Source organism: Coturnix japonica, chromosome 13, assembly GCF_054131305.1.
Source record: "Coturnix japonica strain WE chromosome 13, WE-NBRP24, whole genome shotgun sequence".
Lineage (NCBI taxonomy): Eukaryota > Metazoa > Chordata > Aves > Galliformes > Phasianidae > Coturnix > Coturnix japonica.
The window spans coordinates 8,848,041-8,862,994 of record NC_140675.1 but is presented as its reverse complement, the minus strand read 5'-3'; the positions used below and the strand labels follow the sequence as shown (position 1 = coordinate 8,862,994).

Sequence of the window (14,954 nt, the reverse complement as noted above, 5' to 3'; positions counted from 1 at the left end):
GTACCCTGGTTTTGCTGAGTTTTATTTCTGCTTAATTCTCTGATCCTTTAGGAGAAGCAGTGCTAACAAGATAGCTACAAATAATTAATATTCATTCCCAGACCTGAGGCTCTGAGGAAAAAAAATGGAAGAGGAGCTGACACATAGAAGAAAGCATAGAATAAATTTGTGGGTATTTTACAAAATGAAGTATTAAGTTACAGCATCTATCATCAGAAAGTGTTTATGGCCTAAAATGTAACTCTCCTTCAAGAAGATTTATCTTTCATGAAACCTAAGGAAGCTGTGAGATAGAGGAGAAGGCTCTAATCCCATCTCTGACACCGGCCCAAGTTACAGTCCCCTGACGACGGGCCACGGGCCTGGAGGTTTTTCTGTTCATCAGGAGCATGTTGCTGATTATCTCTTAATAGCTACTACACAATAATTCTTTACCACGTTTGTGAATCTTGGTGTTTCAGAGGAAAAAACAGACAGCCTTTATCATAAAGTGAAGCAGAGTACAAACTCTGTTTTATGTGACTAAATAATGCCTATTATTCAGTTCTTTCATTTGTTACAATGAATTATTATCTACATAACCCATAACATCAGTGATCTACTCAAGCATGAAAATCACTAAGAGCTTATCTTTCCTTTGATAAGTGTCTCATAGGGTTTAGTACCACTGATGGCAGCTTTCATTAATGGAGAACACAAACAATACTTATGGTGTTATGCAGAGCTCAGTACACTCAGTAGATGTTATGTATTTCTGGCTGAGTGCGCCACACATTTCCCCACTAACATTTAGCTGGGACTTTTCCCATCTACCAAGCCTTGGTTCCAGCTCAGTAGCTTGTCATTCTAATTCTCCCTGCTGAAACTGGGTGATAATTGTAACATAATTTGGCAGCTGTTTCGAAGAAGAGCAGAAACAAAACCTTCTGGAACTTTATGTAACACTCAGCGTTGGCATTTCCATGAATTGCAACGTGATTAAGTGAGGCGAGTGCAGCTCACCCAGCCCAGGCATGTAAGAAAGCTGTTCATCAGATTTAACACTGTTCATGCAAAAGAGGAATTCCAGCAATCAGACTCACTGCAGCCTTGGCAGAATCATAGTGAATATAAATTCTAATTCTATCCCCAAAGCCTTTGATGTTAAATCTGGGCTTGAATTATAGCTGCTGTTAATTACAGCACTGAAATGTTTTGCATAATGATGACACTCTGTTGGTTCCTTTTCCTCATTTTCCTGAACACTGAAGAAAAAAATGCAGAGCAATCCAGGCCAGCAGCAACATACAGATATAATGCAGATATCAGCAATTCACACTAACTACCAAAATCTCACCTCACTAATTCACAAGCAGAGAGTGAACACAATGCAAGAAGTAACAAACCTGACATTTCATTTGTTGCACACCTGAATGTCTCTTGAGGAATGCAAGAAATGCAAGTCCATAATGTAGAGAGCGACCTATCTGGTACTTTAGAGGTGTTCAACTATTGCACATCGCTGCCTTCTGGTGCCACCAGGAGAACTTCAGGACTTCTGGGAATGAGGCAATTCTTGTCTACAATGGAACTTCATGTAAAACTCTGAGAACTTTGTTCATGAGAAAATCCATTTCATACAGTAATTTCTGGAAACAAAATGGGTTTAAATTTTTATCAAAGCCACCCAGTGACTTCATTAATAAGAAATCAGAATTTAAAACAGGGCTCACAGCCAGTTCAGCAAAACCAACGTTTGGTCCCTATTAACTCTTGTGCTGGCTCTAACATTCACATTTTTAGAACTGAACTGAAATAGAAGAGAATCATTTCCATCAAAAGCAAACAATTTCTTTCTGCTATGTGGCAGAAGAATTAAGAAATGAAAGCAATACCTTTCACCTTGCCTACTTTTATCAATTACGGCCCTAGACAGACCTACATAGGCGCCAACAGCTACTGGTTATACAGACGTTTGAAACAGTCTCTTAATGCATAAGGGATATGCTTAATGCTTAAGGCATAGGGTCACAAAGTAATCTATGCCAGAAGGGACCTCTGGAGGTCTGTGGTTCACTCCCCACCCCCTGGCCCAAAAAGCCAACTTATAGCACACTGCTCTCAAATGGGTTTGAGTACCTACAGGCATGGAGGCTTGGTAATCTCTCTGATTAAACTGATAAGTAAGGGTTCAATCCCCCACACTGAGCATTCATGAGTAAAGTACAAAAATAAAGTGTGGTTGAATACACACTTAAAATCCAATCTTCTACTTTAAACTGTTTATACTACATCAAATCTAAAACCACCCAACAACACCCTGTGCATCACACCAATAATCCTTTCTCAGCCTCTACAGCAACTCCATCCTACCCAGAATAACGCTGCTTCTTAATTCCTAGGATAAAAGAAGCGTTGTTTGTATGTTTCACTTACGACAACTAAAGATCAATATAAAACGTGAGCAGCAGATCTGAATCCTACTGAGCCCACAGACTGTGAGTTCTTGGACACACCTCTGCTGCATACCTAGTCCTCTCATTGCCCTGCAGGAGCAGAATAATCTTTAATCCTCCCAATACCTCTTGTGAAATGAAGACATACTGTAATCTGTTTAAATGGGAAATCAATACAAAGAAATCTTGTCTGTCTTGCACAAGCTCTTATAAGGTTATGGTTGGACAGGAGCCCAATACCCCAAACCCAACCTGTTGCTCCAGCTAATGAATCCATCACATTTCTTAGTTCAAATCTTGTTTTGTCCTGATATTTAGTGGAAATTGGCTCCCCAGTAACTTCATGTTATTAGAGAACTCCAGGAATTCCAAGCAGTTTTATCTCCCCACTGTTCCTCTGGAACAGTCTAGAGTCATTTGTAAACTCTGGATTCCATTTCAGCCCTCCAACTGTTCAAAATCTGGCATTCATTTTCTAACAGGAGGAGTAACAGAGCACAGAAAGGGCAGGGGGATGTCAGAACATTCATTACACACAGACGGTAAAGTTTCTTTGAGTTAGCAGCCAGCCCATGTGGAAAATCTTTGATGCAGCACCATCAGAGACGCCTGGAGCTCTTCACACAAACAGTGTGGGCAGAGGAGGCCAAGCCTGGATTCATTTCCTGGAATAGGTTACTGAAATAGATATATCCTGATTGAATCCCTGAACTGACATCTATGATTCTACGTACTTAGCATCTTCATATCTAGTTGTGTGTATATTTTAAAGCATTTTAAGAAGTGGGTGCTGTGGAATTTGAACTAATTTAAAGCGTTCATGCTTTTGGAAACTGAATTTCCACACTGCTTTTGCTTGCAAGCACACACAGATAGATAACACTGTGTAGGTAGAGACTTTCTGGAAAACCTTCTGTATGGAAGGTCCATGGAGAAAACTGTCCTTCAGTTGGGATATGGCTGCTCCAGAACTTTAGATTTGCTCATCAGCACATCTGGCACTCAAGAAAGCAAGAAAATCAGAGCTGCTGTGTGTCAAGATCAAGAAAAGAAATTCAGCTTACCACATCAGTTACCATATGCAAAGAAGTCACTCCCAGTCAATGGCTTCCCCTGCAGCTGCAAAGACATCACAGACCCTACGGCTGAAAGGGGAATTTGTGTCCAGTTTAAAATATATGAATGCCCAGCTCAGGAATCATACTGGTTTCATCACACCTAGATGGATATCTCCTGGTATTTCCCAGATAACAACTTCTTGCCCTAACTCCTGAGATTCCACAACAAACTGATCCTGTATTTGCAGCAATCTATAGCCAGCATACAAATATACACAGTAAAGCCTGGTTTGGTTAGGTAGCTGAAATAATCTGTTCTGCCTAATTATCACTGAAGGAAGATCCCCTGGATTCATCTCCAAGTTTTCTTGTTATTTCAGCCTTTCAGTTGATTTGACAGATTAGACGTTTTTTTTCCTTTAAGTATCTGTTCCCCTTTCTTCTCCCTTGCTTGTGAATGCATACCTGTGTCTTCATGTTTTCATGACATTCGGTTCCTCTCACCCTGAGTCTCGGGAAGATCTCGTGGTAGCACCCAACTGTCTTTGGTGCCATCTACAGGCAAGAGTCTATCAGCCACATCTACATTCAAGAAGTATCGATAAACGCACTGAAATTCAATGCTGCCTCTTGACAAAAAAACATTCCTTGAATTTTCAGCAGCTCCAATACGACTGGCAGATCCTCTCTGATCTCATGCAGTATTCTCACATATTACGTAGGAATTTGGCCAAAACCAAAGATAGGTTCCTATATGGAAAGACTGGGTCATTAGGTTGATACATTCAGGATAAAGAGACTTTAAAAGTAACTTGCTCCATTGATTCCATATGGCCCAGAAAGCTTTGCTTTCACCATGTTCAATTTACCATACAGCACAGGTTTACAGTAATGCAGTCAGCACTTCCTGTAAGAGTTTGTGTCTTAAAGAAATTATCCAGAAATAGTAAGCTTTGTGCATAATTTTTGAGGGAAAAGACAGCAGCTTTATGTAACCACAAGGGTTAGGATTTATTTTATGTGTAACAGCATTACTCAAATACTCTCCAGACCTACAACAATATTCTGTGCGTGTCTATAAAAGTGTGGGTGTGTAATGTCCACCCAATGGCTTTTTACACTATTGTAATTTCAGCCGATCATGGACTGGTGAATTCCAACAGATTTCACAATGCAGTCGAATGGAGAACCCAGCTAGAGGAAAGCTGCAGCCTGTGCTTAGCCACTGACCAAATCCTTGTGGAAGTTTGTCTTCTCAGTTAAGGAAAGAAGAACCAAATATTACCAATTTCATTGCTCAGTTCCACTCCTTTCCTTCTACTGATGCATTCTGCCTTGGGCTACTGAATGACTGACAACCTTTGATCTATAAATGAAAACTTTTACTGTCATGATTAAAAATGTGTACCATGCAGTGAAAAAATACTGAGAAAATGCGTCTCAGCATTAGTGTTGTTTGAAGACTATTAAGGTAATTGCAAGAGTAATGCTTCATGGGTAACCACTGTAAGGACTGAGCTCTTAGAAGTCTCAGTCTCTGAGGATGCCCATTTGTAGCTCTCATTTAAGCAGTTAAAAAATAAATAAATAAAAATAAAATGTTCATTCACAGCTCAAAAAACACTCACTAGACTAAAAATAAGTGCAAGCTGAGACTATTTACTTTGTATAGCACTAAACTGTATATATTGTCTAAAACATCATGCACATTCCTTTGGGATATAAATATCAATCTGATTAGCTAGCAGGTTTTGTTAGCCACAGTAACTTATCCCCCAGGGTATCTGAGCCATCACATGGCTCTAGGACTTCTGCAAAAGGTCGAGAGGACTTAACTAAGGTCTATATAAGTCATTATCTCTGTCATCTGAAAAAGAATCAAGTCAAGAGGACTCTGCATATCCTTTACCTTTTAGTTGTTTCTGTGCTTGGCTTGGGGAAACTAAGAATCAAGGTGAACTGAACCTTTCTTCTAAGGGCTTCTGAAATCATCCCAAGAATCCACATAAAAATGCAGAGAAATAACAGGAGATCCCCATTTCTCAAGCAATTCTATAAATACTTTTGGTTTTGTCCTCAGCTTATGCACTTCAAAACATAGAGACAACACCAACCAGATGTGCTGTGTGTGTCTGAACTACGGGACAGAACAGCCTCCTCTTGCAGGGCAGCTCCCTTGCTTTGTGCTGGGACCTGTGTTACAACTGTCCCACTCATCAAACCTGGCTGCCTGCAGGAGGCAGCAGCAAAGGATGATGAAGGAGATCAATACAAACGCTACCCACCGCTGTTTTTTGTTTTGCAGCAGCGCTGACATGGCTCTTGCTGGTATCCTGACAGAAGCTGAAATTGCTGCTGGCCTACAGAGTTGCCAAGGTAACCTCTAACTTTTAAATTCGGCTTTTCAGTATATGTATCAAAGTCCTCTTTCCTCACCATCACAACTTCACAGTCCCTATGCAAACAGCAAAGGCTGAAGGCATGGACCAGGTAAGTATAATGTGCAGGGCACATGGTAAGAAGTTCTCGTTATGTTTGTTTACTCATTACAGTTGTCACTGTTTTATCAGAGACAAAAAGGAGGCACCACTATGCCAGCCAAGGGACAGGGAACCAACTGCATTTGAGCAACTTCAAGTGAAAAAAACCACATAGGTTGAAAACCTGATTTTTTCAGAGAACATTATATAATCCATTTCAATATGGGCAAAATTTTCATCAAGTTCTGCTGTTGCATCTAGTTCTTCAAGCCTGTGTGTTAACCCTTGAGTGTCTCCGTACTTACACCCCGGGGTGGGACAGGTACTTGGGTGATAAATGTTCAAGTCAGTAAGCAATATAAAATTAGATCAGCAATCATTCAAATTTCTGTGTTTACAACTTCAATAGCATCATAGGATGTGACTTCAATTATTCAGTTCCAGTTACATCATATCAGTTGTTGCAGTCTAATTACACATTGATTCATGATTTATCTCCTGTTCCAATTGGAATAAATCTTATTCTGGTGAAGAAACTGCTGCAGCATGGTGATCTATGCTAGCTGCTGAAGTTTATTCGGGACGATGGACAGAAAACCTTAATCACTGTTCACCATGATACCAGAGAGATACACTGTGTCCTGAAAAGGGTGAAGAAGGATGGAGAACACCACTGGTGGGAATCGCTTCTTGGATGGTCTCCAACAGCTACTGGGATTCTTAATTTGGTACTTGATCCAGTTTTGATTTTGTTGATTCTAACAATAATATGCTTATTGTCTGTGATTATATTGCATGTTAGATTTTGGCGTATGCTTAGACGTGTGTCTAGACTTGAAAGTAAAACAAGTAATCCTTTGTATTCTCTTAGATTTTTAGGTGATCTGCGGAATACGCGTTGTAACGAGGCAAGGCTTTCGGGGCACAGGGAGGGGGAAATGTTGCAGTAGGCAACTGCGGGGACCCGGTTGTACGGGATAGTTCTCGCTATTGCCCCTATATGCATATGCTTGCTTGAATATAGAGCTATGCTTTGAGCAAGGTCAGCATGACCTTGAAGAAGTAGTAAACAAGATTTGGGGAGCTGATCAAGAAATAGAACAATGGAGAAAAGATCGTTAAGGAGATTGCTGATGTGGCGTGTTGCTTGAGCCCCCCAATCAGTATATAGGAGACTGTACCTCAGACCAATCAGGGATTGATGAATGTACTAGGGGACTATAAGAATAGACGTGTTCCTACAATAAATGTCCTTTTGGTGCTCACCACATTGGTGTATGCTTGCAGTTATTGGCCCTGACCAAGCAGTTGGTCAGACACGCAAGGGTTAACACACAGGCTTGAAGAACCAGATGCAACATTCTGTGAATCTCTGTTTGTGTGAAATATACATGTATATGTTCCTGCAGGGTGAGCACCACTGACAGTATTTTTCTTCCTAGGTTTGAGAGACCACTGGTGGACATATCCCACGAATCTGAAATAGAGTAGGGGAAATTAACGAGGGTTGTCCAGGGTTTGTAATGACACTGCGGAACAATTTGCTGCTTTCTGAAGAAAAACTGAATAATTCTTTTTTGGTTCCGGGTCTTCAACTCTCCTTGTTTATTTCAGCTGCCGATTCATTCAATTACAAAACCTTTTTTGTCAAAGTGGGTCTGAACTCCAAGTCCAAAGACCAGCTGGCCAAAGTCTTCGGGATTCTTGATCAGGACAGGAGTGGTTTTATTGAGGAAGATGAACTGAAGTAAGTACATTTGAAACAATTTTATTGTCTCAAAATGCAGCATAAGAATCAGAAATTACTCCCTTTTGGTCTGTATCTTTTTATGTTAGGATGTAATCAGTCTTGTATGTGGGTGTGTGCATGCACTTCTGTACGAGGTTGTGCTGAAGGAGTTCCAAGGAGAGACTGGGTCACAACAAGAAAACCCTTGGATACAACTGAAAACACTTCTTTCATGTGGGGACAACTGACAGGCTGTGAAGACAAAAATAGCAGCACTGCTGGAGTCTGCTTTTCACTATTGCCATTTTTTCTTACTAGAGCGAACTCAAAAAACTATTTTTCTTCATCTGCGCCTCTATCATATGAACGCTGTCTTCCAGATCATATTCTCCTCCCTTTGAAGTTAAAAAATGATAGCCAAATTCTTGCCATTCTTATGGGTCTATATCTCAGGAGAAAGGAGGAAGATAACCTAGGAGGAAAGGAAAATCCTGCTACAAAGAAATCCTTTTTTATTCTGCTTTTTTAATCCAATTAAATCAAAATGACATCAAGGACTCTACACATTATGACGCAACACCCTCTTCTTCTCCACTTTGTATTCCATTCCGAATTTTTCCACTGATTTAGACAGGACTTTTTCAAACAGCTTTTGAAACAGTCTCAAGGATAGAAACAGACTTGGAATTTTACAGTTATTACCAAGAACTCTCTCTAAACAATTCCACTACTGAGTACATCTCATTCCATTTTTTCTCTCATCTTTAACAGACTATTCCTGCAGAACTTCTCAGCTAGTGCCAGAGCTCTGACAGATGCTGAGACCAAGGCATTCCTGGCAGCAGGAGACAGTGATGGAGACGGTAAAATTGGAGTGGATGGTAAGACTCCCTTCACAGATCAGTGGGCTATTTGCCCACTGAACTTCCTTGCTCAGGGTAGCTGCCATGCTGCACACACTGCTAGTTATGGATCTGATTCTGAGGTTCTTTATCATAGAGGGGTTCTAACATAGGAGCAAAGGGTCTGGATTCTGCCCTCAGCCATAGATGGTCAGTCACTTTTTCATCTATGTAGATTTCTGTAGGGACAAAACCCAAATTTATACTTTTAAAATTTTAGTGTTTAATTTTGCTACTTTTCATCATTACACTACTGAGACTATGACATTTGAATGCAATATTTGTCTTAAATATCTATTATTATTATCCGTACACAATGTAAAACATTCTAGCAGTGATTATCAGATCAGTTAATTAAGAAATTCAGAAAGTAAGTTTTTGAATGTGCAGTTACAAAATTTGATTTCATTTTATTGTTCTTTTCTTTCTTTTTCAGAGTTTCAGGCCTTGGTCAAATCTTAACAAGCAGCCAAAAGAAAGACCAAGATACCTGCACCATAAATAAACTTTACTATTGCAAGTCTGTTATTTATGCTGTGCCCTGAAAGGTCATGAACAGTTGGTGGCAAGTGACTTCATATTGCTAGAAAATACGTGCAGTAGTGCAAGCTCTACTTAGATCTTGTTCCCCAGCATCTTAACCAGAAGGTCTCTATACTACTGGGAGACTGAGTTGGAATCTACTCCACTCATTGGAATGTTAAAAATGTTAAGAGGAGAAGTTAAAACCATATCTTCAGATCATTTTGTGTTCAGCATTTGCACAAACAGCTGGTATCTGTTGTAAACAATCGGAATTAATAAAATGTCTGGGTATAAAACCTCATTATGCTAACTGGTAGCAGTGACACTATCTCTGTATATCCCAGATGTGTAATTAATGTTCCATATGTTTTTATGCCTTTCTTTATGCAACTGATTATGTTTCATATGGTACTTAAATGGCAGGACTTCGTGCTAATTAAGATATTGATTGTGATATAAGATTAAATGGATCAAAATGAATCCAGATTACCAAAGCAGAACTACATTCAAAATCCTCCTTGGAATAGCTCACATTCACGTCCACCTGATGGCACTACTGCTCCACTTACAAGAAGTTAAAGCAGCATTCTTTTGAATTAATTCAAGTCGGAATATTTTTACTATCCCATCTGTCCACTTCTGTTTATAACTCAACTTTCCCAGATTGAAATATCTCTGAACACAGAATGCTGAATTTTTCTTTCCCAAAGGAGAGGTCCCCATGCCTCAGAACCTGGGAGCAGGATGGGAGTAGGTCAGAAGGAAGGTCCGTGGTGCTAGCTTGCGCCTGGAGAATAAATACCTTTCTGGTAGATCCACTGAGGACACTGAAACCCCTGCAGCAGCAAATCCCAGGCACAAAGCCCTTCCCTACCCACATCCAACATACCAGCTGTAACTAGTGAGTTACACACCATGGCTCAGGGAAACAAAGGAGAAAAACCTGCACAGGGGTAGGAGCTAAGAGCCCAGCATCCCGCTTATCCACTAAGAGTCATGAAGGGCTGCACGCAGAGCCAGAACAGAGATGTTGTATCTTTCAATCATATCAAAACTTCCGCCAAAATGAGTTCTTGTACGATCAGTGTGAAGAGTATTAATTGCTGCTCTCACAGTTGTGAAAGTACACGTATAAATACTTGTGAAGGGCGACACAAAAAAGTTAATTAGGAAATCAATCATTTCTTCTTGACAGGCAGATTAAATGGCAAGCAGGAAATAGGAAATAAGTGCAACATTTTGGACAGTCCTCATTAGCTAAGATTCATCTGGTTTGTGCACTGACTGCATTAGGATTCTGTTGAAAACGTGAGAGCATGATGATGCTGTGACAATTTCATCACAGCACACACAGCAATCAAATGTTACAAAAGTCAACTAATTGCTAACTTATCACCTAACCAGATCTTACAGTCCTTACGTTCTTTTTCACATATATGATAAAAACAAACAGATACCCAAACATCCTTCAAAATAAATAAAGAACTGAAATAATTCTTTGTTTCTTATTATTTGGAAAGGACAAAGATTTGGAGTTCTTGAAGAGTCTTTCTACAGGCACTAATCCTGTACAAATCGGTCTGACTGCTTCATGTGGCATTTCTTGGAGCTGTTTAAGATGCTCCAGTATTTGCAGATCAAAAGTATTAATTTCAGAGTTATCTGCCAATGCTACAATGGTACTGATGCACAGCACATGTAAGATAAGACATCGTAGGGAAGCAAGAAAACTTCAACACAAGGTTGAAGAAATTACCATACTGCAGAAAATGAAAGAAAGCTATGTGGCTTTAAAGAATCCTGGATGACTTGTTCATGCCTTATACCTTAGCCAAATGAATGAAGCAAGCCCTTATTTTGTGCAGTTTTCATGAAAAAAGAGTTGTCCATTAAATGAACTCACATTTACAATTTCAGTGTCATCTCAGGAGAGCCATAAACAAAGGAAACTCGGAGGAATAATAACTGCAGTGTGATTGCAAGGCCAAAGGCTATCGCTGATGTCAAATAACACTGTGCACTTGTGTAAGATGTTTTATATGTTCACTACATAATATGGTTCACCTGAAGATCTTCAAGCATTGTACCAAGATCAGTGGCTGACAGAGAGAGGCACAGACAGCTCAGATAACTTTCGAGCTATCAGGCATCTCCTTCATTTAACCACACTTACTTCCATGCTGACTACTGTGCCAGGTCTATACAAATCTATGGCCATTTCACCACTTACCATTCCATTAAGGACATTGAAAAATTAATGACAGTCTAGGTCCGATATCAGCTTCAGTGATCACCCTGGCTCATTAGGGTTTTAGTCCTCTCCTCCTTTCAGCATTACCACTAAGCAGATCAGTGGAGAAAACAGTTTCTGTCTACCAGAACACACACTCATTCTCTTTCTTTCATTCACAATGGCTATCTCAAAAGTCTTCTATTTTCTGCTGTAAGAAAGCTCTTTGGGCTGTGCCTGTGAGGCCACAAGTAGAAAGAACACTGCATGGCCATACCCATATACATGCATCCCAAGCAGGTCCCTTCAAGTGAGCAGTGCTCTTCCAGACTCACAGGTTGTTTGGACTGAGACTGTCCCACGTTTAGCAAATGTTTCATCCATCTCTCTCCACCAGTCCTTAAATATGTGGCTGACTGATCTCTTCACATGCTTTATGCACACATTTTAAGTGCCTTGCAGAATCTAGTCACCTGCTTCTCCCTTCTTTAGAAGGCCATGTCTGTTAAACAACTGACATTTGATGATTATTTATGATACAATTAACTAATTTATGTGGTATTTTTTACTTTATACATTATTCAAGGTCATGCATCCTTCTATTGCTATAAGTTAATGTCAGAAATCCTGCTGATATCACTGAGGACAGATGGTAAACAGAAATCGCTGGAAATGCTTCAATACCATGTACTCCATTTACATTATTTTACTGTGGCTTTGTATACTGCAGGTCACAGTGAAATACAGCCACATGTGAGGCCTCAGGTAACAGAATAGTACCACTGTGCATATCTGTTACACACCACAAAAGGCAGCAACCAGGTTCCCTACCAGCCGTTAACCTTAGGGCACAGTTATTTTGCAAATGCACAGAAAATTTGAGCAATTGACACTTTCTAAGATCAGTCCATCTGACATGACCTATAGCTCTGACAGAAGTCAGAAACAGCCTGAGCATCTGTGCTTAGTGTGAAAAAACATGTTACTGAGTCACAGATGCACCTGCAAGCCTTTCTGCAGACAAACACACAGCATACATAACAGTGTCAGAGATCTTCCAGGACTGTGTTCTATGGGAAAAGTCCTAATAAGAAAAATCTCTATGAATTAGATTCATTATTAATCAGTTATGTTAATCTGTTCTGCTACTGTTTTCAAATATGAATCAATCTCATTTACACAGAACAGTAAGGACAGGACTTGAACATGAGATGCTGCTCCTAACCCATGAGAATGCCTGTCTTTGTTCAGCTCGACCCGCTGGATGCATCCTGCACCTTGGATTCTACAGCCAGGTCAGGTCTGTGCTCAGTGCTCTGGGCAACATGCTGCAGGAAAAGAAAGCTTCATCACTGAGGCTTCTGAGGCCTGGATTTCACACCTTCTTGTAATAATGTGCAATAAAACATCTAAAAAATACTACACCATTATAAAATACTACACCATTATCTGACACCTTTACATGAAATGTGGTGCTGAGTTCGGCACAAGCCAGCATTCAGATTGGATTCTGTAACTTTTTCTATATGACTGAAGAGTATTTCTGGAGTGACAAGATACAGAGCCTCAAATGTAGATGCAGAATTCAGTGATTCCTGCAATATTCACACTAAGATCCTCTGCCATCACCGCTGAGACAACAGCATTAATGATCAACCATGTAGGCTGGTCTAGTTACTTCCGAGCTCATTAGAAAGGCAGAATCTGTTATCGAGGATCACAGCACTATTGTTCTAGACATAACACTACCGGGGCTGAGGGATGTACTGTATGGGTTTTAGAACAGCTGCTACAGCATCTCTTTACACTTCTGTAGTTGCTCTCAGGTTAACACCTCCTCTCTGATCTCACCCGAGACAACTGCTGATGTTTCCTTTGCATGTGCTTTATGACATGTCTTTGGTTGTTTGCTGCTACCAATTAACGCTCTGTACTTCATACCAAACAGAACGAGTACAAGACTATCCCTCATCCTGCCTAATGATTTACTAAAACACAACATCCCACTGCTTATTAGTTAACTGGACTTGATTTGGAAAGTGAAAAATGTATATATTGTTTTTATCTCAGTGAAAACAAAAGTATTTCAAAGAGAAAAGTAGAAGATTCCTAGCAAGAGCTTGTTGAGACTCTGCATTCAACACCTACATTGCCAGGAGTTCAGCTCTGAAGGAAGGAAATAAACTGAAGGGCTTAATATTCCTTTAGTGCTATGCACCACATACAGCTGGAGAGGGAAAAAAAGAGAAGTAAAGCTGTGCAAGTACACAAATCTTAGGAAGAACAACTCAATAGCATCTTCAGAAGTCCTTAGAAAAGAAAAATAAAAGTTCATCAAATTAATAATTTTCCTTGTAGGGACAAATGTTAAACATTCCTGGAAACCTGGATTTTGTATCAGATTTGCACAGTCATTAACTGCTTGCTACCTTGCTGCTCCTCTTGGAGAATAAGTGTTTTTTTCCACAGCGTTGTATTGCCTGCATAATATCTTTCACAAATTTTCTTCTACAGATCTGTTTTTGAACCCTCACAGGGACTGCAATCAACCACTGTAACACAAAGCCGAGCTGCAGGCAGGCAGTGGAGCTGGGCAATGGGTTATTTAGTTGAAACATCCCTCAGCACACAACACTCATTCCTGATTATTTCATTCTAATCGTAGCAGAGGGAAACCTGTACTTCAGATGCAGTGTCATTAATAAATAAATAAATGCTGGTAACCCTAGAGTCCCACCTGTATCGATATACAGTGACATCAACTTGATTCTGAAATTCAGCTGTTTTAGGCTTCTGTAAATCATCTTTCAGACAAGATATGCGTGTCTTGTTGTCAGCATTGAATTTCAAACATTAAAAACAAGCTATAACAGTGAAGATATTTCAGCAATTTGCTCACTTCTATTCAACATCATACTTCCATACAATATGCGTTGTAATTAACACTGTGAATACAATTTCACTATTAATATTGTGAATGCAAAACCATACAGGGCCCCGTATGCCATCACAGAGTGGGAGAGCTAAGCTGGCACTCAGATTTTAACATAGTGCCTGAATAAGTTGCAGACGTATTTTGAGTTTGAGCATTGTTTGCTCTCCTCAATTTCATTATTTTCCTCTGTATCATTTTTTCATTCTCATTAGCTCGTAACAATCAGTGCATTATGGCAAGTCAAACATTTACACAAAGCAAGCAAAAATAAAGGAAGGCTGCTACTACTGGGACCAGGAGCAGCAATCTGCTCTCAGTAACATCAAAGGTGCCATGAGAGATTTTGTGTAGACTGACCTGCAGAAACATCTTGGCAGTAAAATATGTCAAGGGGAATGGCCACAAAAATCTTCAGTGAAATCCTGTACTGAAAGAGGATGGTCAGGAAGGTGAAAATTCACAATGGAATGCCAAATGTACATGCAAGGACGAGAATTACTGCAGCCTGAGAAGGAAACCCTCATACCCATGTTCCCAGTTTTAATTTTATTCCCCTAGAATTAGTGACCTTGAAATACACACGAACAAAAAAATCCACTACTGCACACCTGCATATTTCTCATTAGGGAAATGCCGTGAGTGCATGTTGCAAACCGTATG

The 14,954-nt window shown here is 39.9% G+C and overlaps 1 protein-coding gene across 2 annotated transcripts; it reads left to right on the top strand.

Annotated features, from left to right (window-relative positions):
* The first annotated feature begins 5,632 nt into the window (after window positions 1-5,632).
* Window positions 5,633-9,124, top strand: LOC107320557 (parvalbumin beta-like). 2 transcript variants are annotated; one of them, XM_015876499.3, is made up of 4 exons: window positions 5,633-5,869; window positions 7,588-7,720; window positions 8,474-8,583; window positions 9,041-9,124. In XM_015876499.3, the coding sequence occupies exons 1-4, from the start codon at window positions 5,746-5,748 to the stop codon at window positions 9,064-9,066; spliced, it is 393 nt and encodes a 130-aa protein (XP_015731985.1). In that variant the 5' UTR covers window positions 5,633-5,745; the 3' UTR covers window positions 9,067-9,124. The 2 variants fall into 2 exon arrangements, with proteins under 2 accessions (XP_015731985.1, XP_085370734.1); XM_085514608.1 differs by lacking the exon at window positions 5,633-5,869 and adding an exon at window positions 7,219-7,383.
* Window positions 9,125-14,954: the final 5,830 nt, after the last annotated feature.

What these genes read in the sequence shown, in the direction of transcription:
- LOC107320557 (XM_015876499.3), top strand. Translation starts at nt 5,746, where the DNA reads ATGATGAAGGAGATCAATACAAACGCTACCCACCGCTGTTTTTTGTTT. An exon ending in TGGCCTACAGAGTTGCCAAG is followed by an intron (nt 5,870 to 7,587) that starts GTAACCTCTAAC and finishes TGTTTATTTCAG; the next exon opens with CTGCCGATTCATTCAATTAC. An exon ending in CGGTAAAATTGGAGTGGATG is followed by an intron (nt 8,584 to 9,040) that starts GTAAGACTCCCT and finishes TTTCTTTTTCAG; the next exon opens with AGTTTCAGGCCTTGGTCAAA.